The 25,746-nt window shown below is 44.2% G+C and overlaps 1 protein-coding gene across 9 annotated transcripts in view; it reads left to right on the forward strand.

Moving 5' to 3' along the window:
* atf7ip (activating transcription factor 7 interacting protein) overlaps positions 1-19,871 on the forward strand; it is a 36,211-nt gene extending 16,340 nt beyond the window's left edge. For 4 of the 9 annotated variants that reach the window (XM_064323913.1, XM_064323914.1, XM_064323915.1 and 1 more), the window contains exons 2-10: positions 1,445-1,989; positions 2,232-2,721; positions 3,084-3,277; positions 3,440-3,577; positions 5,414-5,488; positions 6,015-6,079; positions 7,026-7,096; positions 7,831-7,960; positions 8,659-10,641. In XM_064323913.1, the coding sequence (XP_064179983.1) occupies positions 1,453-1,989; positions 2,232-2,721; positions 3,084-3,277; positions 3,440-3,577; positions 5,414-5,488; positions 6,015-6,079; positions 7,026-7,096; positions 7,831-7,960; positions 8,659-10,288 (3,330 nt within the window). In that variant the 5' untranslated portion in view covers positions 1,445-1,452 and the 3' untranslated portion in view covers positions 10,289-10,641. Of the gene's footprint in view, positions 1-1,444; positions 1,990-2,231; positions 2,722-3,083; positions 3,278-3,439; positions 3,578-5,413; positions 5,489-6,014; positions 6,080-7,025; positions 7,097-7,830; positions 7,961-8,658; positions 10,642-11,647; positions 12,344-12,912; positions 12,957-13,626; positions 13,691-14,619; positions 14,752-15,280; positions 15,364-16,016; positions 16,107-16,453; positions 16,983-17,087; positions 17,160-17,338; positions 17,576-18,575 lie in introns of those variants that run through there. The other 5 variants (XR_010328516.1, XR_010328513.1, XR_010328514.1 and 2 more) reach the window with 5 other exon arrangements.
* The last annotated feature ends 5,875 nt before the right edge of the window (positions 19,872-25,746 follow it).

A 25,746-nucleotide genomic window follows, 5' to 3' on the forward strand; every position in this document is an offset into this window, starting at 1 on the left:
TACTCCGGGTACCCCGGTTTCCTCCCACACTCAAAGTCGTGCATGTTAGGCGCACTCCTGCAGTTGCCCTTGACCAAGGCACTGGCCTCAGAACTGGAGTTGGTCCCCGGGCGCTGCACTGTGGCTGCCCACTGCTCCTAAGGAACTAGGATGGGTCAAATGCAGAGGACAAATTACCCCACGGGGTTCAATAGAAGTATATCTTATCTATCTTATCAGCAGTATCCCAACCTGCTGACTTAGCAAGTAATGCAGCATTGGTCAACCGGTCTAACTTTGATTTTATTAGAATTTTTTAAAGATGAAGTGGAGAAACTGGGGGAAATCCCAGTACGCAAGTACATTTCTGAGTGAAATTGCGAACTAAAAGTTATGATTACTTTAAAGCACATTAATTATTATTTTAAAAAATCCCCCCTGAGAATAGTATTGCTTTTATCTTGTGTGGTAAGCCACAGCCACAGGTTAAAGAAAACTTGAACTAAATTAACTTTTGCTGCACATTAACGGCTAGAGTACAAACAAACAAAAAAATTTGGAATCTAGTAGATCGTTAGACCATTATGTAATCCACACGTGTTGTAACCAGGCAGACTGACTAGCTAGCCGTTCTGATTGGCTGAGTAGAAATGACCAGTCAGAATAGAGGGGAGGAGTAAAAAGGGAGGGCTTGTAAACCAGAGATTTGCCTTCCGAAAAGATGAGTAGATTGACTGATTGTGACCTTATCCACTTTAACATTGTATTTTGTGGTCAAATCCCAAGACATTTTCAGTTGTTTTAGGACATGTCTTTCCATCTTCAGTGATTTTCCAATTAGACATTACATGCTGAATTGTCTGGACTAACCTGGATTCTGGGGTATACTGGCCTGTGCTAATTTACATGTGAATACACTTGGATTTTCTAGGTTAGTATAACTGTACAGTACCAAGTCCTCTGTGCAGTAAATGGCTGCCGCAAGTCATATTTATTATAGTACAATTAATTGATTCGTTCTGCCCCACCTGGAAAAAAGAGGCTATAAAAGCAACAACAGTACTAGAGCACCCCCTGGTGTTAGTTCACACACACTACATCCTTGTGTTTGGATTTAAAAAAATTAAAAAAATCTACATATATAATAAATATATATATATATTTTTAACATTATTTGGGTTGTTGCAGACCCACAATTTACATTTTATGTACATTCAATTTGTCCAACTGGATATTTACTGAAGCTGTCCAGTCCAGTTCCATAACCATATTGCACTATACTGCTGCCCAGCTCATCTTGTGTGTTTCTGCACTCTATAAGTGGAAGACGGTTGTCTTACTGGTGGTTGTTAGAAGATGGTTGTTGTCTTACTGGTACGAGCAAACTTATACATAACTTTTCAATGAAGACATTCCTCATTTACCATGTGTTACCAGCAACTAATTTTCGTCTCTTTTCCGCCAGGCCAAGAAATGGAGGTGGCGGACCTGGACGAAGCTCAGAGCAAGAAAGTTTTCAGAGCAAGAAAAACCATGAAAATAAGCGACCGACAACAGCTGGAATCCATCCATAACTCCCACTCCTCCTCGGCCCTCTCCTCTTCCACCGGCGCTACCTCCTCCTCCACGCCCCCGCCCGCCGTAGTGAACGGGAAAGACCCGGAGGAGGAGCAGACGGCGGGAGAGAGCCACACAGACACAAACCCGAAAGAGACGCGCCCTACCCCGCCTGCCTCTCGCACCCCGTCTCCCCTCACGCTCTCCCTCTCTCTGTCCCCCTCCCCGCCTTCCCAGTCTCCTCAGCTGCCGTCCGGCAGTAACGCCTGCTTGTCCCCAGCGCACTCTCCCAAAAGTGCGGGGAACGAGAGTGACAGAGAGGAGGGAGATGGCGAAGGGGAAAAGGAGAGGCCCTCCGTGGCAGAGGGAGTGAAGACAGCAGATGAGAAGATGGAAGGAGGAGAGGTGAAAGAGAAGGAAGATAGTGCTGGACCACAAGTAGAAGATAAAGAGGTTTGTTTGTGGGTTGGGTTGAATGGGTTTTCGTCATACTTGCTCCTGGTTATGGTTATACACTTCGTTGTACGTCGCTGTGGATAAGAGCGTCTGCCAAATGCCTGTAATGTAGCTGTAATGGGAGATGGCAAAGGAAATCAAAGCAAATGTGTTGATGGCAAAGGAAAAAACGTGTAGCTCAGACTGACTAGATCATTAAAATTTTTGTTAATGGTACTGCGTTTCCCCTCTCTTGCCAGGATGAAAACCCCAAGCCTGATGGTGATGTTTCATCACCCTTGGATTCCCCTCATGACCCCACCATCTCTCCTGCTTCTCCCATGGCTTTGGAGACCAAGGACGAGGAGAGCAAGACAGAGACTGGCAAAAGGACAGAATCTGAGGAGGCGGTGGCCATGGATACAGACCCCGCCCCCATGGAGATCGAGGCCCTTGAAGACAAGTCCATCCCTGCCACTGACATGGTTTCCTCCTCCTCTCCCTCTCCTTCCCCGTCCCATGCACCCGAGTCTGACCTGGAAGTGAAAGAGGGATTTCTGGTCCTTAGTGAAGAAGATGAGAACCAAGGCGAGAAGGATGAAGAAAAGGAGAAGCAAGAAGTGAAAGAAATTGAGAGTGGAGAGGAGATGGATGTGGATATGAAGAAGGATGAAGAGAAAGAGCATGTCAGTGATACTGCTCCCCCTTCTCCCACTTCATCCCCTGCCACTCCTCCTACAGGTGACCCAGGTAATGGAAGAGGTTATTTAAACCTGCCTCTTCAGTGTACTGAACTGCCACAGGCATTCTTTAACCATTTTGTTAATTTAGACATTTTGTTTTGCAAATTGTAATTCTCAATTCAGAATTGACCTCTAACTGTGTTGTTTCTTTCTTTGTCCAAGAGTATTCCCTCTCTGAGATGTTTTATGAGCATATTTATGTCTTAGGGCCTGTTGTATAATGCTTTTGAACAATATAATTTCAAATTAATGGAGACTTTGAGAGCTGTGGCCCTCAATGGACAGGCATGGACCACATGTCCAATAGGTTTACAGTTTCTTCCACATCAGGCTTGCTCTTTTCAAAGCATCTCTCCCATCATTCACCAGAAGCAGACACGGGCCACAGCACCCTCTCTGGGAAGAAGCGTACACTGTGTGCAGACTTGGAAGTGGACAGAGAGAACAAGGGAGAAGAAGTAGTGAGAGAGGGGAAGAGGCAGAAGGTGGAAGGGGAGGAGTTGGAGGCGCAGCTGGAGTTGAAGATCAGAGCCGACACCAGCAGTCGACACAAGCTGGAGAAGGTGAGCTGGGCTCTCTCTGAGCGCCCCGGTGCGTCTGCATCCTGCCGACTGTTGCCTTCACCAGAACCAGTGAAAATAAGTGTGCTGGCATTAATGACGATTGATGTTATAGTCTGCTCCTTTTCTAACTCCTTCCCTGCCCTCCACAACCCCCTCCCACAGGTCGTGCAGCAGCTGGTGGAGGAGCAGCTGCGGGTCTTGCAGCTGAGTGTCTTCGACAGGAGTTTGCAGGAGCTGAGAGAGAGAGTGGAGAAGATCGACTGCGCCACAAAGCACCAGCAAACCCTCAACTCACTGCAGGTAGCTGTCACCCACTGTACTCCTAACCGAGGACATGTTTTCCACCCTGTCTCAGTGTTACCAAGGACAAGTTCTCTACCCTGTCTCAGTGTTACCAGGGACAAGTTCTCTACCCTGTCTCAGTGTTACTAAGGACAAGTTCTCTACCCTGTCTCAGTGTTACCAAAAGCCGCGTTTCCACCGCAGGAACTTTACCCCGGAACTAGGAACCTTTTGAGGAACTCAGTGCGTTTCCACCGCAGGAACTAGGGTCTAAATTTAGTTCCTGGGGCTTTATTTTACCCCCCAAAAAGTTCCTGCTCGGGGGGTAGTACTTTCCGAAAGTACAGGAACCTTTTGGGTGGAGCTTGCAGCGCTGAACATTTCTGATTGGTCGAGTACTTGCAGCATTTTTTTGTATTTATTTTCAGCCGCCATGTTTGAAAATATGCAGCCGCAAACCAATTTATTTTCATAATAACTTCAAATCAAACTTGTATGTTATGCGGCGCAGTAGCCTAGTTTTGGTTATAGCCTGCCAACGTCTTGGAATTATAACGTGTGCTCTTCTGTTCTTTTCTTGCTTTAGTATTCGTTTTATAAAATGCTAAGCATTCGTGCTGGGACAGCATATTACGAAGGCTACCAAAACATTCAAACGGATTAATTCGGTTGCTGAATATTTTCTTCCGGATTTTCTTTGTTAGCCCGTTGTAATTGACTCAAAACGTTTGATACAGTTATGTGAGGTATGCGGTAGTTCTGCGTAATTAACATTGGTGATACAGTAAAAGCAAACTGGAAATCACCTTCCGCACTTTTTTTCAGGGTAAAATAACAGGTTAATTCTAGTAATCGTCCCTTTAGCTTTTTCAGACTGCTGTAATTTTACTCCATTTTACTGCCATTCTTCAATTCCACGAAAAGACCAGGAAGACTATGGACTAATTTATGGTGCATGGTTCGCATCTGGAGGGCACACTTCGCTGCTCGGCTAGCAGTAACTTTGAAGGAAAGCAAACGGTGGCTGCACCACTACTAATTTAAATTTTCACGCAAGTCCGAGTTTTCGTTCTATTCTTGTCATTTTGCGATTAGCCTATATGGAATTGACGATGAGAAAGTAATCAAACAGCAAATTGTTTACAACGTGTGCATGTTTTCTGCTGTTGTTGCCAGTTATACATATAAATGTGAATGCATTCTGTTGCTTCGGATGTCAAGACATGAAATCGAATGTTCGCATAAAAACATAATGAATGTGTTTGAGAGGATATATAAAACAGTTACAATAAAATAGTTACAATAGAATAAACCCCTCCGGGCTGTCTTGGTTATTAGAAAATAATGTAGGCTACTTCGGTGGTAGTATGGGGTTACAGAAGAAATCATAGGACAGATGGACGGACGACAACGTCGCTTTTTCATACGTCAGTGGGCTAATTTGCCTAATCTTCGCGGGACTTTAGACCGCGGTGGAAACGCAGACAACCATGGGCTGAAGGAACCTTTTAGTTCCTTGAAAAGTAGTTCCGGGTACTTTTGGTGGAAACGCGGCTAAAGACATGTTCTCTACCCTGTCTCAGTTACCAAGGATACGTTCTCTACCCTGTCTCAGTGTTACCAAGGACAAGTTCTCTACCCTGTCTCAGTGTTACTAAGGACATGTTCTCTACCCTGTCTCAGTGTTACCAAGGACACGTTCTCTACCCTGTCTCAGTGTTACCAAGGACACGTTCTCTACCCTGTCTCAGTGTTGCCAAGGACATGTTTTCCACCGTGTCTCAGTGTTACTGTGCTCTTGCTTTCCGCCCAGTAAGCCACTGACTGTGTACTTTCCTCTGTACTTTCCCGCAGGCTAAGATTGCTCGACTGGCCAAGAAATTTGGGGCTGCTAATCAGACCAAGGAGAATATCAGGAAACCTCTGGAGGTGAGGCTGCAGTCATTGCTCTCCTTAACCCTCCTGTTATGTTGCGGGTCAAATTGACCCTTTTTAAAGTTTGAAAATCTAGGAAAAATACTTAAAATTATTTTTTCAGTATGAAACTTCTTCTACTGGCCTTAATTAGTGTAATCAACATTTTAAATGAAAATGGTTCATTTCATGTATTTGCAAACCCCCCCTGTATGGGGATTGACCCGGGAACATTTTTGCTGTACCTAAAAAATGAACAGAACAGGAGGGTTAAGAGTTTTGCTACTATAAGTGGTACTGCATTTTTTGGACACCTCCAGTTACCGAAGTTTTTTTGAAGTGAACATGAGCAATAAGATGAAGCCGGAGGAGAATGACGAGCTTGAGAAGATCAGGGAAGCCACAGTGTTTGGCTGAGATTTGTGAATATTGCTGAAGGGAAAAAAAAGCAAACTAAAAGGCAGTCAGGAAACACAAGGGAAGCAGAAACGGGTGATCGGTATGTCCTCCACTTTAATGGCTCATTCTCCTCCTTCCTCAGGGAACCTTACTTACACCTACTATGACTACACCCACCTCCACTGCGAGCACCACCTCCACCTTCCGGTGAGTGACTGTGGGTCTGTTTACACCCTCGTTTTTTATTGTTCCTTCCCTCCTTGCTGCAGTGACAGAAATGTATCATAATCTAGTGTCGTTTGACCACAAGGGACTGAGGGCGATATAACTTTTTGGTTGTGATGAATCATGTTGTTGCTCCATGCTCATGAAAAATATGCAGAACATTCAAACAAAATGTGTTTGAAACCCTGTCCCTCTCTATGGGTGATGCCCATGTCTATGGGTGATGTGTGTTTATTTCCATGACAGTAGTGGTTTCAAAGAGTAGTTGCATCTACAGTATCGTATATCTTTGAGTTCAGCTGTTACACATGACAACAAGCTGAGAAATATTTTTTGGTAAACCACTTTTATTTTGGTAAACCAGCTGCCTTTTGCCAGGGTACCAGACCACATTTAATCCCTTATTTCTCACCAATCTTTCCATTCCAATTGTTATATTGTACTTGCTAGGTAATAAATAGGTAATACATTTTGTATAGCAAGTAGCCAGTGGTCGACCTAGCTGTTGGAGTCTTACCTGCAAAGAAAAAAATCCAAATCCCCTATATCCTACTGGTACGAACCGCAAACCCTGTCTGTCTGCATACCTCATACCCCTGTCAATAGTGAGTGTTTTCCAGCATACCTATATAACGTGAAAACTTGCATCTGTTGCTGAAAAACTGAGTCAGTTTCTAATAATTTGAAATTTTGCGAAACCAAATGCAATTTGTAGTCCCCTCTCTCTCTGGCCATACTGTCCCACCCCATAACTGAGGGCTCGTAGGTAAGCTCCTCCCCCAAAGCTACGGAGGAAAGGAAGTTTTGTGTCTTTTGCACAAGGAAGAAAAGGCAGAGAAAAGCCATTTGGAAGTGTCAATGCCAGGGTGTCTGATACCAGTCAGAAACTTCTAAAACATTGGTTGTCTCTCTCTCTCCCCCTTTTCAGGTCTGTCAGAACAACAATGGATTCCAAGCAAAGTAATCAGAGCCCAGCTACTCGCTCTCTTAGTTCCACTGGTGAGTTACCTGCTCAGTTGCCATTTTTCTGTATGACTGTATCTGTGTTCTGATAGGTCCAGGATCACTAGACAGAAGCTCATTCTTCATTTTATTGCATTGTGATAGCGCTACCTTTGGGAACTTAACATGAGGCATATCATGGAAAATTGTTGGTAAATTTCCATTTTGAAAGTGAGGTGCAAGTTCTTGCAAGCGAGCGGAGAGCAGGGGTCTTGAGCTCAAGTCCTGGAAGGGCGGCCGTCTTGGCTAATTTTTTGTGATTTCCTTTAACCCTCTGTGGTAGGAAGCTCCGCCGGCGGAGCTCGACAAGATTAAATTTACTTTTGTTTCTATTTGGATGATCAACTTCACGTATCAACATCAACTTTTATCATACAGACACAACAAAGACATTGACAGAAGCCTTAGAATCGTGACATTCCAATGTGTCCGTTGGCAAACAATATGAATTGTTTTAAGCTATTTAAAATTAGATGAAATAGCCCATTACCGTGTGTTAATGCTTACTCATTAATATGTGATTTTCGCTCAGCAGTAAGTCTGCCCAAATCACATTCACAAGATAATGACAATTACTATCGATGGCAGGGGAGGGGCGGTGCGTTTCAAATGCGAGAATGCCTACTGTAAACAAGGATAAAATGTCATACAGAACCATAGCCCATGTCTTCTCGGGCAATCCTTACATTACATTTCATTTTGGAAAATGGCACGAATTACTGGACACAAAGTTCGTGCTTTGTGGAAGAACGACGATGAAGACGCGAACAACTCATCAAGTCCGGACACTGAAGCCGACACTGATGAAGAGTGGTGTCATTTCGAACTGCGAACTGATCCAGCTCAGGATCAACTTCATGAGTAAGTGTATTTCTTAGGATGATATGTGTACTGTATTGCAACTTATCTGTGTGTTTGCAGGAATATCCAGTAATATGCGCGTTTGTAAATTCCCACACTACGAACGATTCAATATTGCATCTCAAAAAATCGCACTGTATTTTATTTGACCACTGTATGTAAATAGCTTATGTGTGGCGTGTATTGGCGTGGCTGATATTCTGAAACTGGGTGTCTCGCACAATCGATATTAGCATACTGTATGTAAGTTCAGGAAATAAACTAACCACTTAGCTAAACAGACCTACTTCAGATTGAGGCATTGCTATTGTTATTGTTGAGTTGCGTGAGTTTAGCTAATGTTGTTTCGTTGATAGCTTACATTATTTGTAAGTATGTGTACTGTATTGCAACTTATCTGTGTGTTTGCAGGAATATCCAGTAATATGCGCGTTTGTAAATTCCCACACTAACCATTGCATCTCAAAATTATAGGCTACCTCTCTGCGTCTGGCTGTGTTTGTTTGGTTCTTTGTTTGTGTAAGATGTAACTTGTCACATTTCCTAAGTTCGGTTTTCATTAGTTGGTGGTTCGTCCCGTTTTTTTTGTAAAGCGCATTTAATTTTCACCCGTTGAAGGAAACGTGTTCCGTATTAAATAAAGTTTCGATTCTGTGTCACATTTCCTGACAGTTTTGTTTCTGTTGTGTTTTTTGCAGAGGCGCCGATCAGGAAACGCTGCCTGGGTCACCGCGGCCGCGCTCGACGCCCGCCAGGAGGCCGCGCAAGCGGAGCGGGAGCACGTCGTGGAAAACCGAAAAGGCCGCCGACGTCGCCCCGCCGGCGATGCGCTTCCATCCCGCGCGGGAGCCCGGGGTGCAGCTGCGGCCGGCGGAGGCCCACACCCCTCTGGACCTGTTCAAACTGTTCTTCTCCACGGACGCCGTCAAGACGCTGTGCAGGAACACCAACGAGCATGCCGCCAGGGCGATAGCGAGGGGGAGCAAGTACAAGTGGGCCGACATCGGGATGGAGGAGTTCTACAAGTACATCGGGCTGATTTTTTACATGGCCTTGCTGAAGCTGAACGACATCAGAGATTACTGGCGGCAGAGTAACATTTTCTCCGTGGCATTCCCGGCGACCATAATGACGAGGGACAGATACAGAGCCATTTGCTGGAATGTGCACATGAGCAATGTAGACGAGGCCCAAGAAAATGACAGGAAGCGGGGCACGCCAGAGCATGACAAACTCTTCCGGGTCAGGCCTCTCATGGACACAATCCAGCATGCCTGCAAAGCCTTCTACCATCCTCGCAGGAACCTCTCAGTGGATGAAAGAATGGTGGCAACCAGAGCAAACACAGGCATGACGCAGTACATGAAAGAAAAGCCAATAAAGTGGGGTTTCAAGTTGTTTGTGCTTTGTGACTCCAGCAATGGATACACGGTGGACTTTGCTGTGTACACGGGAAAGAGCAGCTTTCAGACGGGACAAGGACTTTCATACAACACTGTCATGTCACTTGTGAAGCGTGCGTTCTTGGGTTCCGGTTATCATGTGTACATGGACAATTTCTATACGAGCCCAAAGCTCTTCAGGGACTTGTATAGACAAAACTTTGGTGCCTGTGGGACATATAGGGACAACAGGAAGGAATATCCACAACCTGCATGTAATGCTCTGACTAAGAGTTCAGGCAGAGGAGCCTTACGGTGGATAAGGGACGGTCCTCTGGTTTTTGTGAAGTGGATGGACGCACGGGAGGTGTCTGTCTGTTCCACCATCCATGCAGCATTCACTGGGGACACAATAGAGCGGAAGGTGAAGGAAGATGGCGTCTGGATTTCAAAGAACATTCCATGCCCCTCGCCTATCATCCAGTACAACGCTCACATGGGGGGTGTTGATCTGTCCGACCAACTGATCCAATATTACACAGCACAGCACAAAACAATGAGATGGTACCGGAAACTGTTTTTTCACTTCTTGGACATTGCTGCCACAAATGCGTACATCCTACACAAAGAACTGTCATCGCTGGGACAACAGGAAGCAATGACCCACAAGGCTTTCATGGAGGAGCTCAGCGCGCAGCTGTGCGGCGTCTCACAGAAGGCACCCGACGTGAAAAGACGGGAAAGTTACGATCACGTGCCTGTGCGCACGGGCACGCAGATTCTGGGCGCCAGAATGGCGGCTTCGGTTGGACGAAAGACGTGCAAACTCTGCAGGATGAACATTGGGAAAAAACAGAACACTCCGTGGAAGTGCAAGGAGTGTGATGTCCCCCTGTGCTTACAGCCAGACAGGAACTGTTTTGAAAAATGGCACATGCAACTTTGAAAGATTACACACAAAATGCATGTGCAGTATTTAAGCTAGAACTGTGAAGCAGAAATAATGCTGTATATTGTGTAGATGCTCTTTTTAATGCTGTTTTTACATTAAGCACGTTTTTATATTCATTGGCTTTTGTGTTTGTTGTTTTGTAAGGCACTTGTGGCAATCATTCTGGAGTCAAATTCATTGTGTCCGTGAAGCAGAAATAATGGTGTATATTGTGTAAATTCTCTTTTTATATTATGCACTTTGCCTACTAAAGTTGATTCTGATCTTGAAATAACCTGGAAGTGTGTGTGAATTGCATCTCCCATTCATATAGTGCACCAAATTCAATGAATGTACCAAAATCGAAAGATGTCTTTGTTTCTGTAATTCTAAATGGCTCACTGTGCATTGCTTTGTGAAAAGTATTTCTCTTAGAGGTGGGGAGGCATGCGGCCAGGTGTGAATAGCGTACTTAGCTGGTAGGTCCTCCTACCCAATACATATTCATTACAGAAAGGCCATTAGCCCTGGTGTTGAAAAATAGTAGTCACAACACTAACTTTTAGCAATTTATTTTATATTTCTCATTGGATTTGCTAGAATATTTTGTCATCTTGATACCCAAGACCTTGATGAACACATTTCAGTGATCCAAAAACTTTGATACTATTGTTTAGTGTGTATTATTACAACATTCCTCTGCATGTTCAAAACTACTGTTTACAGTTTGTGTGTTTTTAGAGCAACTTACAATCCACATATGATTATGACCTACTTACTGCTGTCATATTATTGTAGCTGAGTTTGTGCTGAAAACAAAGATACACTTTGGAATCACTGTATATGAAGTTGATGAAATTTACACAAATTTCAGAGCATGGCACAATCACCAGTGTTCCTCATTTTACCCTCAGACCCCAGAGGCCAATTTAGACCTTGAAAACAAGGCGTGCTGACTCTTTGGCTAATCTCTGACGTGAATTATGCTCTTAAGTGCAGGAGCACGTCGAAAACCAGTGGACACAGTTTCAGATCCCTGGCACAAGGAGAGGATTCTTCTGCCAGTGGGTGATGCTAAATCTGATTGGCTTGTGACATTTATGAATTTAAGGGTTGAATTCTCTGTCTCATCACCTGTCTGCGTTGCACCTGCTCTCCCAGATGGCAGCACATGCACGGGCTGCAGAATCTCAGAGCGCAGCCATTTGCATGGGCTCACATTCATGGCTTTTGACATTGCGGATGAGACTGAATGGCACCCTCGGTGTGTCAGTCAGTGAGTCAGCGCCGAATGGCTCATCTGCATCTGTGGTTCCTTTAGTCTTTTTTTGTGATAAATTTCGCCCCCCCCCCCTTTTTTTTTTTTCCTTTCAGCCTCTCCAGCTCAGCCCAAGCCCCTGTCGACCCCCGCCCCTCCGGCCTCCTCTCCCCTGGTCTCGGCCTCTGTCCCGCTGCTCATCACCACCACCACCACCACCACCACCGCCGCAGCGGGGGCCGCCTCCGACGCCACGTCTTCCGTCTCCGGCCTGGCGCCCGTCGCTTCCCAAAACCAGACGGGGACCCTGCTGCTCAAAACCTCCCTCGGCAACGGCGCCGTCGCTCAGAGCCCCGCCCCCGCGTCGGCCCCGCAGCCCGTTTCCCTGCAGCCCCTGCTCATCCAGCTGCCCCTCGCCGGGTCCGTCGTGACCGGCCACGGCGCCGGCGTCGAGCTCGTCCCCGTCTCGTCCCTGGGCGCCAACGTGAGCACGCTCAGCAAAGCCAAAACCACCACCGCCGCTACCTTCATCCTCCAGAAGGGCTCCCCTTCCTCCTCGGCCCCGTCGCTGCCCTCTGCCCCGGCCCTCCCCCAGATCACGATCGCCCGGGCCGTGTACCCGGGGGGCGGCGGCACAGTGAGCGTGCCCAGTTCGGGGGTGTCGGTCTCCACCGCCCGTACCCCGACGCAGTGCGCCTCTGTGGCGGGGTTTACCTCGTCCTCCTCGCTCCCCGTGTCTTCAGCACCCGCGGCGACGGGAGGCCTGGCCGCCTCGGCCCCGCCTTCGGCCACCGTGATGGCTTCCAAAACAGGTGGGGCCAATTACACCAGCGGTTCCCGGCCCTGGTCCTGGAGATCTACCGTCCCGTAGGTTTTCACTCCAGCCCTAACAAAGCGCATCTCAGTCAACGGTTAGAGATCTCATCGAGCTGATAGTATAATCAGCTGTGCCAAATCAGGGTTGAAATGAAAACCTGCAGGATGGTAGATTACATTATTTTACATCAATATGCAGGCACAATATTGAATTATGTGGTAGAAAATGCTTAATTTATGCAGCTTTGTTTTCATATAAATGATATTTCACAAAGTAAAAATTTGTTATTCTATGTCCATGCAATTTTGTGCCATGTAATGATTGTTTTGAGCCACAAAATTGTATTGTATTTTCTGTGAAGAAAGGTAATATATTTATAGTTATATACTGTAAGTGCATAAAGTATAAGCTACAATTTATAATAAACTATATTTTATTACGCGCAACATCCTTGAAATGTCACATTTGCTTTTCATACTTAATTTTGCATATGATGCTGAACATGAAAAAAAACAATAAAATGTACAATTATATTAACTGGCCTTTTGCCTTATCTCCTGTCAGATAATCAGGCCACAAACTCTGCTGCAAGCAAGCCACCTGTACAGGTAAGTGACACGGGTGGCTTTATTTTATAATTAGATTTCACAACTTAAAAAAAGAAATTTGTTTATTGGTGCTGCATATTCAAGTGTAATTGAATAATGACATGGCTGCTACTCGCAATCCAAAGCCACTGTGATGAAGAACGTGGTGATGTTATGCCTTAGTTCACTGAGCTTCAGGTAGTCAACTTGCCCTTCACAGAAGGCTAAAGGTAGTCAAAGGAACCACCACCAGACTGTCTGCTTTGTTCAGTTTAATGGCTGGTGACCTAAGCACTGCTATGGATGAACTTACCATGTCAAAATGGCTTATCTGATGTGTTAGACACACTGTTTCTCAGACCACCATGTTAGACAAGGTGGGAGTTTACATTGAAGGCTATGATCTAATTTTTACTTATTGTTAATCCAGTCATTTTACAGGCTATAAACTTTGCATTAGGTTATCAAATCAGGATTTCAGACATGTCCCCTATTCTATTTTGAGGAAGTTGCACATAAAAAAAAAAAAAAAAATTATATATATATATATATGTGTGTGTGTGTGTGTGTGTGTGTGTGTGTACATACATTACTATACCTGGATGATTGTGTTACAGAAAACCATGTATGCTTACATGTCTATACATGTGCATCAGATTTCCCAAGAGAGTTGTGTTGTTTTTTTTTTTAGGTATCTCGAGCCAGCAGTTCACGGGCAGTTATAGACCTGACTGAGGATGATGATGACGTACAAGGTGAGGAGGACACGTTGCGAAATGTGTGACACGAGGCTCTTGGTGGGGGTATCCCGCCAAAAACACTGCCACAGTGATGCCTCCCACACGTGGGAATGGAGTCTAACCATGTCGGTGCAAACATTGGCAGTTGCAGGGTGACGCAACATTTCCCCACACGTTTACATTTACCGTTAGGCGTTTAACATATCGTAAGGCAAGTCACCCTCGCCGTCCACTTACGGTTTATCGTTTTTGCATATTTTTGCATTGGCACATTCCACTCGTTGAGCGGGGTGTCTACTGAAGCATTGTGGGATAAGCACCTCGTTCAAAGGCACAACGGCGACGGCCCACGTAGGCATCGAATCGGCAGCTTCTGTGTTATTAGACCGTTTCCCTGACTCTTATTCTGCGCAGCTGCCCGAGGTACGAGAGCCTCGTGTCAGCGGAGCACTTCCCGCAGAATCGCGCCGCGGCGAATTATCCGGTCGATTGAATGCACGTAGTCTGTCGGCACAAACTGTGCCGGAGAAGCAGGCTTCAAACACAGCTGACTCACGCCTCAGCTGGTAAACTACAGAGTGCGAGAACTCCCGGGAAGTGACAAGTGGCGGCAGACATTTCAGGTTGTGATCGATCGACACCGGGGAAGAAATGAAGAAACAAGACCAGGTTAAAACCTAGTGTATGGCTGGACCTAACACACGTGATCCGGCTGACCAATGGTGTAACTTCATAACTCGCCTGACCAATGGTGTGACTTCATCGGTCAGTCACTCAGTCACAGACATTCGCGTTTGTAGGGCTGGCCCCGCTGTTGCGGTCCAGCCAAAAAATGGAGCATAGAAAAGTGATGCTGAAAAAAAAAGATGTGTCTTGTGTCTCGTCTGGTCAATCAAGATAATCAGCTTGCATGTAATGACCCTCCTTCCCTCTCCTTCCTGTAGTGACTGGGGTACAGAGGGCTCCGGTGCAGTCTGGCCTCAATGCAGCTTCATCTGTTTCCCCGGCAACCCAGCGCAGTACCGGGGCTCCTCCCCCTCTCATAAGCTCCAGCACCGCACTCGGCCCCGCGACCGGTACGTTTAACCCTGGGGTACACGGGAGTACCCACGTGCAGGCTTGATGAGGTTCTGGCTAACAATACCACAGGCTTAAGGCACCCTGCACAGTTCCTCAAATTAAATTAACCAAAAATGAGGAATTAGTAAGGGTTAGATTGCTTTACTGTTTGATTCGGACTTTGTTCTTGATAGATTTATAGATTTAATTGAATTTAATTTATTTGTTTTTTTTTTGATAGGGACAGTGCAAATTGATAACCTTTCTGTAAATGTGCTAGAGTTAGCCAGGGAGGCTAAAATGTCTTCTCTAGTCCCCTGGGCCACTTGCCTTTGCACTGTGGGAGGAAACCAGAACCCCTGGAAGAAACCCATACGAACACTGGGAGAACATGCAGACTCCATGCAGGGAGAATCTGGGCTGGCTGGGATCTGAACCTGGAACTACCTTCACACAAAGCGACTGTGCTATGAACTGGCTAACCTTTGTTTGGACATTACCGTGCCATACCAGGTCTGAAATGTTTGTCTGTACATTCTGCTACAGGTTCCACGATGAGATCCTCTCCACTGGGTGGCCTGCACTCGGTGAATGGACCACCACTCACCATTCCCTATCGCTCCCCACAGGTGAGTAGACTAAACTTCAACTGCAAAGAAATGCCAATATTTGATAGAGAAATTAATGGATGAATGGATGAATGGGAGGCTAGATGGAAGAATGGATGAATGGATGGATGGATGAATGGGAGGTTGGATGGATGGATGAATGGATGGATTCATAGATAGGTAGATCAAATAATCCTTTATTGCCTTTGAACGTGTTTTGCATATGCAAGAATCTCAGGAAGGCAATCTGAACCAAAAGTCACAGAACCAAAAAACAAAATAATCATTTATGTAACCTGCCGTAACTGCCAGGGGGCCCCCTATATCCCCTAATTATTGTTAAATATAATATTTATGGTCTGGGGAGATTGGGGGTCCCCCAAATCAAATCATGCTTCGGGCCCCTAGAGGGCTAAGGCTGGCATTAAACACACACAGTGTCCATCCATGCTTAATTTATTGACAGGATGGAAGGTGAAAGGCAACATGTCCACGTTATTAAATAGTACCATTCGTTGTACGATATAAAAATTTTTTATAGCCTACGCGGAATTTTCAGTTTCAAACGTTCTGACGTCACGAGAAGGGCCTCGCTGGAGGATGCACTAAGAGAGCTCATGTGGGCCGCGCGCGCACTCAGAATGCGCTGACGTGTTCCGTCGATCACGTCATAGAGAGGGCAACAGCAAGGACAACCTCAGTTACTCGGTAGAAAGAGCGACGAAAAGGACGACAAGAGGAACGAGGGAGTGCTTCGAAGAACGGTAAATAACATAATCGTTTTATTTTATTTAAAGCCGGCTAGCGATATCTGGCCGCTAGTAATAGCGTAGTATAGTCTGAATTTCATATTACAACATTTATTATGTTGTGCAAATGTTACCTGGTCTGTTTACTCTGTTTAATATTTGTGCTAGCATTCAGCATTTTGAAAGCTCAAACATTTAGCTGATGCAGTGTAGCGTAGCACGCGAGTGTTCTTAAGCTGTTATGGACTTTCTAAATGAATTGTTGCTATAATTAGACATTATACTGTAATACTTTATACTGCAATACATATTCAGTGTTATTATTTTTTAATGTTATGTGTTTATATGTGTGTGTATTACAGATGCACCAGTCAGTGTGGTTGGCAAATGTGCCCCCAAAGTTGGCAAGATGTCAATCTTGTTGTACCCTTCATCACTGCCCACTGTGTCCCGTGCGCAAATTTAAGCCAACCGAGTTATCACGGGCGGAGAAGCACATGGTGCTGCACTTAAAAAGAGCGTTGGCTGTTAAAGGTACGAGTGTCTGTCCCATTGCTATCTACATAATTCTGTTTGTGATTATTTCAATTCCACTAACTTCTGTTTTTTTGTGTGTGTGTGTGTGTGTGTGTGTGTGCGCCCTTTTTGCAGATTACAGGTTATCCAGGTGCAACATAAACTGCAGAGGAGCTGGCCATTACCACTGCCCTCTGTGTGAAATGACGGGAATTAATGGTTACCCATTTGTTGTTATGCCTGTGGAGTACAACCGTGCCAGATCCGCCTGCCAAACCGGCAGATGCACTTCCACCGTAGACCCCTCAGGATGAGAGGGGACCTGGAACCAGTGTTTGTTGCCAGGAAATGAAATGAAATTTTTGGGACACTCAGGTCAGATTTGCTTTTCATTGCTCGGGAGAGAGTGTTTTTCTGTGGCAGTTATCAAGTGCAGCCTGGAAAGGGTATGCGTGTTGCGTAATGTTCAATTTATTACAGAATTTACTTGACGATGATCGCACAAGGAAGGACACCTTTGATGCGATTGCTGTGGTGGAGCAACAAAAAGAGGTATGTGTTTTCTTTAGCAAATCAATTGAGAGGAATTGAGGAGTATAACTTCCATTAAAAATTGTAAAGGTTTTCAGAATGCAAGACTCATATTTGATGGTTTATTGTCCCTCATATATTCTTCTAATATTGTGCTTATTGCTGATAAGAAGGCATCTCTATTCTGTTCCTTTATACAGGCATCACCCACGAGAGAAGTTCATCGGCGATGTGGTGGTGGCACATGAAAGGGTCCAGTGATTGCCCCACCCGTCCTCTCATTGGTAGAAGACCAAGCACAAAAGGCTCTGCCATGCTATAGTTTGGCCTGAGATGTAGAAAGGGGATTTGAGTAGAAATCCTGTATAAGATTTTGTTATTTGGTTTAAGAAATTATTTTGTTGATTAAATTTAAATAAAAACCTCTGATGTTTAAATCTATGTTCATAAGCTCAATGACTCAAACTTAACACTTCACATTTTGGAATATTTAAACACCTTTTCCTGTCGGTAGAAAAATTTACAGTGATCATTCACGTTCACAGCATCAAGTTATAGCACCTTAGAACTTTTAATCTACTGAGAAAAATAAATTAACAGGATATGTGTTACAATGAAAACACTCAAACATACTGTAATGTTCTGTGACAATCTTTTGATAAACTGTGGGTCGATAAACATACTGTACTACTACATGGTACTTCTGTATTGTGCATATTGACTGTGTTGAATTATGATATGTGGTTTCATTAGTATATCAAAAAATAATATCAACCAATTACTCAGCAAATGCTGGCGCCATATATTGAAGACTTTTGAGGCTTTTTAATTTATGGCTAGACCAGGACAGCTTAAAATCGACAAAACAAAAAAATACTATTTAAAAAGAAAAAAAAGAAAGAAAACCACTTCCCTTTATCAGGCATCAACGCTTTTGAACGTTTCTTTCCTTGTTCTTTATTTATGAAATTTAATTTAAAAAATAATAAAATTTTGTTGTGCTTTCCTATTTTTTTGTCATCCTTGTCGCCCTCTCTAAGTAACGGACGTAAGTCAGTGTGTTTTGAGAATGCTTGTGGCCCGACAGTGTGTGTGTTCTCTCAGTGAATCCTGCAGCCAGACCCTATTGGGATATTACTAAGCAATGGCAGCTCAAGTGGGAATTTTCATTTTAATCATCTATGTAGCACCTTCATTTAAAGTTCATGTATTATTTTTCAACCAGTATTGCCAGCAGTGTTGATCAAGATAACATTTAGGTGTAATGTAACAAACTCATTTTCTGCCTGGCATAAACGTCTTCTCATATCACTGCCCTTACCCGTCATCCGTACTGTTACCTACTGCCCAATTATGTGTCCCCTTGCTTATTTTTTCTGTTTTTTTAATTATTTTTTTTTTTACACTTGTTTTCTCTCTCTTCCTTTGCTGTTCCAGAACTCTCCGTCGAAGGTCCGCCCGGCCAATCCCAACCCTTCCCCCCAGCAGCTGCCCCCCTTGCCCTCCCCGCCGCCGGCGCCCGTCCGCCTGCCCCCCGAGGCGGCGCACACCTCCCTCCCCCAGCAGCCCCAGCTCAAGCTGACCCGCGTGCAGAACCAGAACGGCATCGTGCTGTCCTGGTGCGTGGAGGAGCCGGACCGCGGCTGCGCCGCCGTGGACAGCTACCACCTGTACGCCTACCACCGCGACCAGGCGGCCGCCGCGCCGCAGCCGCACTGGAAGAAGATCGGCGAGGTGAAGGCGCTCCCGTTGCCCATGGCCTGCACCCTCACCCAGTTCGTCTCGGGCTCCACGTACTACTTCGCCGTCTGCGCCCGCGACATCTACAGCCGCTTCGGGCCGTTCTGCGAGCCCCAGTGCACCGACGTCGTCGGCTCGTCCTCCGGCTGAGGCGCCCGCCGAAGCGCGGACCCGGGAGTCCCGGGAGACCCGGGAGCTGGCCCGGCTGGAAGCTAAAAAAAAAAAGGCGTCAAGTGCGGTGCCTGCGCCAGCTACTGTGCGTCGGCTCAAACTCAGGAAATACATTCTGTTGGTCCGCCAAGCACTTATAAAGCGGTATTTTTTAAGGGGTGGCACTGATCCAAGCATTTGGAATGACCATGTCTCCCTGAGGCTAATTTGGGGGGGGGGGGGGGGTGATGTGAATATTGCCCTGAAAAGTTCAGTCTGATTTCAAGTGTTGAAACTACATGTTCAGTGGCAGGTACGGATACAAAATCCCCGGATGCTGTTTTTACAAAAAGAAGAATAAGATTAAGGAAATCAAAGGATTGATGACTTGATGAATGAGACAAACTGGTGCTAAGACTGACAGCTTTACACATTTAGGACTGAATGTACAGTGCAAAAATAGACAAATACAGTGATGCTACGCAAAATATACAAACACACTCTCTCCCTCTGTTATTCTTGATTCAAGACTACTCTTTGTGGAAGAGATACATAGGACTGATTGCTGTTTTGCAACAGAATAATACGATTTAAAATATGGGTAACTGGCAGGTCGGTTATTTATGTAGCTTCTTCAGTTTCCTTGAACTTTGTGTGTTTATATAAGATAAATAAATGAAACCAAAAATTTGTAAAGAAAAAAAATGCAAGTTTGCAAAAAGGAACATTTGTTACGGTAAGAAATTGAAAAGATAAAACTGAACGGACTAATTTTGTATGTTTTGTCTGGTACCCAGACTTTATTGGATAGAGAAATTTAAATAAAGTTACGTTTTTCTTTTCTATCATTGTTTTTTTTCCTTTGGTTTTAAACGGCTTCAGTTTTTTAGTTTTCATATTTATTCATTGCTTCACACTGGGAGTAAGACGTAGGAAATGTATACATTTCATAATCACCAATCCCATCTCAAGACTCATGTCATCTGAATGTAGAATACAGTGTCAGAAAAAAAGCTTCTTCTGCAGTAGCTCCTTGTATGTCGCCCATGGCTGCTATTCTGCAAGTCTATCTACTGGCTCAGGATGACCAACCTGGTAACTTACCTGGTCAGACTAGTATGAAAAACAGTGATACTGCTATCTTGGTTGGTGTGAATGAATGCTGGCATAGACTGGCATAATCTTACAATTCGGACTACCCCTTCAAACAGACATGTCATTCACGTGGCCCTGATATCCACATTATAAGATCTATACCGCATGTTATTTTATTGATCCACTGGATGGTGGAGCGAGAGGTATACGTGTTGGATTGTCTAAAAAAAAAAAAACCCCAAAGTCCCCTCCAAAAAGAGTCCTGTGAAGGCAACTGCTTGTACTGGTCATTCGCTGCGTCTGAATATTTCCTTCAACCTTGGACATGTTTATTTGCAAGGAATTAGTATTATCAAACAAAGTATGTGCCAAAAACTGCAGGTTTTAATAATCTTAATGACAGTTTCTCTCTGTGAAAATTATAGCCATGTCTGACTGACAGGTGAATAATTATGAATTTCATGGTGCTCTCCATGGCAACACCAACTGAAATTTCACGTTCATTTCTTTGTAGGAAGTACCACTATCGTTTACATGTGGGCATTTATCATTCAGGCTAATTAATATATTTGTGTATGCCTTTGTTTTGTTTTTCTGTTGATTATTTATTTTTATTTTGGTAGTATTGCCAAGTGTGGTAGTGTAAAAAAATTAGCTTTGTGCTTGGCAGAGATATATGGTATTTGTGACACATTGTTTTCTGCAATAATGCATACAGAATACAGACTCACCGACCCTTATTCACACATCAGTAATAAACAGCTCCAAAGTTGTATGAAAGCTGGTGGTTACGTTGTAGGTGTTCCTTTTTAACATTGATAGAATGCCAGCCAACATAGTAAAGACAATCTGCCAATATGCTGTTTTCCTGTGAATGGAGTCAGTCAGGTAAAAAAAAAAAAAACAGACTGAAGTAAACAAGCACTTGAAATAGCCCACTGAGCAATGACACGTCCAAAAGATGTCTTTTGAACGTCTTTGTCGCACGTTCAAAAGACGTGCCCTGAAGAGCCGGAATGAAAGTTTTTATGACGTCTTTTTATGACGTCTTCTGAACGTCCAATGTTTACAAGGTTGAAATAAAAAAAATAAAAAAAAATCCCCCCCTATTTTCTCGCTATACCAATTCCCCGTGTGTATTTTCTCGTTAATCCCAGTCGATGCGCTATTCTCTGTCGGTCTGGGGAGAGTACCGCTGCTGGGGATTGAACTCTGCGGCAGTAGGTGAGCGCTTATACTTCTACACCACGCCTGTTAAAGCGTAACTTACGTTTCTGTAGACGTGCTAGTACTGTTTGTCTCGGTAAGACAAAGTAATGTGCCTTTTGGGCATTACTTACTATATTTAGCTAGTTTAGATAGGATTTATTGTGCGGAAGGCATTTACCTTCTACCAAAGGATTTACATGCTTTGCAGTGTAAGATATTTAAATGCTGTTATTTAGGTTTTTGATTGATAAAAAAAGACACACACTCACTCTCTCTCTGGCCTCCCTGTAAATCCTGCCAGTACTACAGTTTAAGAGTGACAGTGTTAAGATAACTTACTGTGATACCATTAGCAATATAGCTCAGTTCTATGATCCCAAAAATAGCTTGCGTTAGATAAACAATGGTTATAAACTAAATAGTACAGAGTTTTTTTTTCAGTCAAATGCAATGAAAATAATTCTGTTAGTCAAGTTAAATAGTTAGCTATATCTGCCATTGATAGGCACATGTGGTGCTACATTGGGTAAAAAAGCTTACAGTAGGCTAGATGTTAAAATTTCCCTCCTGAAATCACAATGCAAATCTCCAATATCCTCTATTAACAACGATTTGTGCAGGAAGTATTCACAGTGCAGATTCAGTAGCCTAAAATATTCAATAAAGATTGTGTTAAAAAATAAGGTCTTAAGCAAAAAAGTCAAAAACTTTTTATCAGTTTTATCAGCAAACATTGCTGCTTTTGTTCACACAACAACAGTCGTGGAAAATTCCGTAATTCCGTCAAAGTACCAACCTGAAAAATTGGAAGAAAGTCTCACGTGGAAAATCAACTCTGGCTCTGTCCACACAGGATGCCGACAATGAAATCTGCGGACCCCTGCTCCCATAAGAAGTCAAATAGTCTCCTTAAAGCACACTGCACCATGGCATCATGTGGTCCTGCATTCTATGAAAGCAGCAGGCTGACGTTTAGCGCGGTTGTGGAAGAAATCTGGCCATACTGCACATGCTCAGACTCTTGCAGATAAACTCAATGTTTACACACCTGCTCTGGCTCAGGCAAAAAAAATAAGAAAAAAACTACTATTATGGGAATATTATAGAGAATAGCTATAGCTAGAGTCCTCTTCTTTGAGTTAACAGAATTTTTCAACCACCAGCTCCTCTTTCCCACTTTTCAAATGAGCAATGTGATTCATTTCTCAACTTTTTTCAATCAAAAAATCTAAAATACTTTCCAAGTTACTTCTTCAATTGACCCCTAATCGTCTGCCCTCCCTCCCACCACTGCTAATTCTTTTAGCTTCTCCCATATTACTACCTTGGCCATTACTGACTTGATTAACAAAATTTGATTTATTACTTGTCCATTAGACCCTATTTCCACAGCCCCGGTCAAATCTTGTCTCCCTGCCATTAGTCTTGTTCTTATTAGCATAGGTAATGCTTCCCCTGCTACTGGCACTGTCCCTGCTAGCCTGAAAACAACCTCTGTTACACTGACTTTAATGAAAACTGGTCATGACCCTGAAAATCTTAGTAATGTTTGACCCATCTCAAATTGAATATTTTTGGCAAAGGCATTTGAATGTGTTGTATCACCCCAGGTCCAAAATTTTCTGCTGTCTAGTATCTTGCCAGAACCCTACCAGTCTCAGTTCAGAGTTTGCTGTAACTGTGAACTGCTCTTGTCAGAGTCAGTAATGACATACTCATGCCAAGGATTCAGGTTTGCTACCATTCTCCTACTGCTGGACCATACATTTATGTTTGGCACAGTAAATTACACCATCTTACTGCATATAATGGAAAACAGCATTGGCATCTCCAGCACTGCTCTCCTGTGGTTTAAGTCATACCTTACCCACAGACTTGAGGTTCTTAGTTCAGGTCTCTGTAAGTCCAGCCCTGCTTCTGTCCCTCTGGGTGTTCCACAGGGCTCTGTTCTTGGTCCACAGTTAATATACATCGTTCCCCTCGGTCATGTTATCCATAGTTTGTTTTACTCAATTATTATTTCTGTGCAGACTACACCCAAATCTACATCAGTACCAAAAGCAGTAGCTTTGCTGACGTCTCTCTATTCACTGCCTGTCTGGAAGCTATCAAAACAATTTCTAAATCTGAACTGAGAGAAAAATTAGCTCATTGCAATCGGGACTAAAGCCATTCTTAAGATAGCAACCACATTCTCAATAATCTTAGGTGATGACACTTTGCATACCTCTCCCATAGTGAGAAATCTCGGTGTTATCTTTGATTCATCTCTCGCTTACCAGGCCCACATTAATCATATCAAGAAAGTGTCATTTTTTCCATCATTTTTTCCATGTGATGAAGGCTAGGTCATGCCTTCATCACATCACGCCTGGACTACTGAATCTCACTCCTCACTGGTGTTCCTTCCAGCCTCCTCTCACAATTACAGTTAATCCAAAATGCTGCTGCCAGAGCCCTCACCTGTGGAACCAGTAAAGAGCACATAACCCCGGTTCTGTACACCCTTCACTGGCTCCCCATTAAAGCCAGGATTGATTTCAAGGTCCTCCTTTTAGACCTACAAAGCCCTCCGCGGTCTTGCTCCGCAGGCTATATCCGGCAACTCCTCCATCGATATACCCCGGCCCACCCTCTACGCTTTTCTGATTCTGACAAACTCACCTTGGCTTCTACCAATCTCTGCTCAGTGGGTGTCCGGGCCTTTTGCTCTGTGGCCCCCAGGCACTGGAATACCCTTCCTACAGAGATCAGGTCTGCTGACTCTCTACGTACCTTTAAGGTGAAACAATAATAAAAAAAAACCATCTGGCCCAGAATTCAAACTAATTTTATTTTCTAACCTGTTTCACTACTCTTTTCTGTGTTTTCTATTTCATTGTCACTGAATTAATGTGTCACACTTCTTCATACATTTTTGTTTTTACCTATGTTTCTCTTTAGTTATTTTACTATTTTTGAGAGTCCTGTACAGTGCTTTGAGCAGGGGGCAAGTGCTTCATAAATAAAATGTGCTGTATTATCATTATTATAATTCTGGCCACCCCGTTGGTCAAATTACTTTCCCACTGCAGTCAAAAAAGCATTAACTTTGCTCGTCTTCTGAAGTAGACTGAAGACTCACCTCTTCAAATTGCACAATGGCTTTCCTGACCGCTCTCCTTTCCTGTCAGTTCCCTTTGGATTATGTCAGGGGTAGGGGTACGATTAAGGTTATCCGTCTAATCGCACCTTCTTATCACAATTCATGTAGTTGCTTGTTAGGTTAATATTACCCTTAGCGATTTTAAATGGGGCCTTTGTGGTGACACCACATTCTTGTATTCTTGAGAGCAACACTTATGTTCTCTAGCTCTGTTCACCATTCTGGACAAGAGCATCTGCCAAATGATTGTAATATATATTTTACTCCTCATTCTCCAAAAATATTGCTTTTAGATAGCATATAATACATTGTTTAATAAGTCAAATAAAATTTTGACGTTTATGTTGCCAGAGACAACCATTGCTATTATTCTTTCATTTAAATATGTATATAAGATGTTGACATAAGTAAAGGTGTAATGTTTGCTTTAATTAGATGAGATCCGGATATATTTTGAAACATCTTGGGACCTCAAACATGAACACTGTAAAATGCATATAACAGGATTTCTTCGTTCAACCATTTCAAATCTTGCTTCCTTCACCTACCCTATATGTCACAAAACAACAAATTTTATGAATTCCCGAAGGTTTATATAATGACTGCACAACTGATACGATGAAAATAAAAGGTGCGTCAACCGTGTATAAATACCCCGCTCATGGGGCATTTCCTGTTTTTCGACGGAGGCGGTGTGAAGAAGGGTGCGCTATTCCAGACGTGACAGCGTGAGAGAGAGAGAGAGTGAGAGAGAGAGGCTGCGTGAGCACAAGAGCGAGAAACACAGGAGCGTGCAACACAAACACGGCGGGGACGTCACCCGGGTTCGATTAGGCGACCTCTCGCGCCTGTGCCTGCACCCGCATTGGCTGACCTTCCCGGGAGCCGCACCCTAGCTGTGCCCAGCTAAAGCACCCCCTACCGGGGGGGACCTGGCCAGACCTTGTCGCCGGCAGCGTCGACTGCTGGGCCGGGTGTGCGGAACATGGGGAGGGCGGAGTGGGAGTGAAAAAGTGCACCGGGGATACGGGGGGGGGGGGGGAGGGTATTGACAGAGAGAGCATGAAAGCAAAACCCTTTTCTCAATGGTCTCAAATGCCTCTCCGTTCCAAAAGCAGCGGGTCGACTCCCCTCCGAGTGCCTTTCTGTCGCTCTCCGATGTGAACATTATGAAGCCCACTGGGCCAGAAGCAAACTGAGCTCAAAACAATGGCCCATAAAGAATATCTCTGCGTGAGGTACGGATATTTATTGCTCAGCTCTGTATTC

The sequence above is a fragment of the Anguilla rostrata genome, chromosome 2, assembly GCF_018555375.3.
Source record: "Anguilla rostrata isolate EN2019 chromosome 2, ASM1855537v3, whole genome shotgun sequence".
Taxonomy (NCBI): domain Eukaryota; kingdom Metazoa; phylum Chordata; class Actinopteri; order Anguilliformes; family Anguillidae; genus Anguilla; species Anguilla rostrata.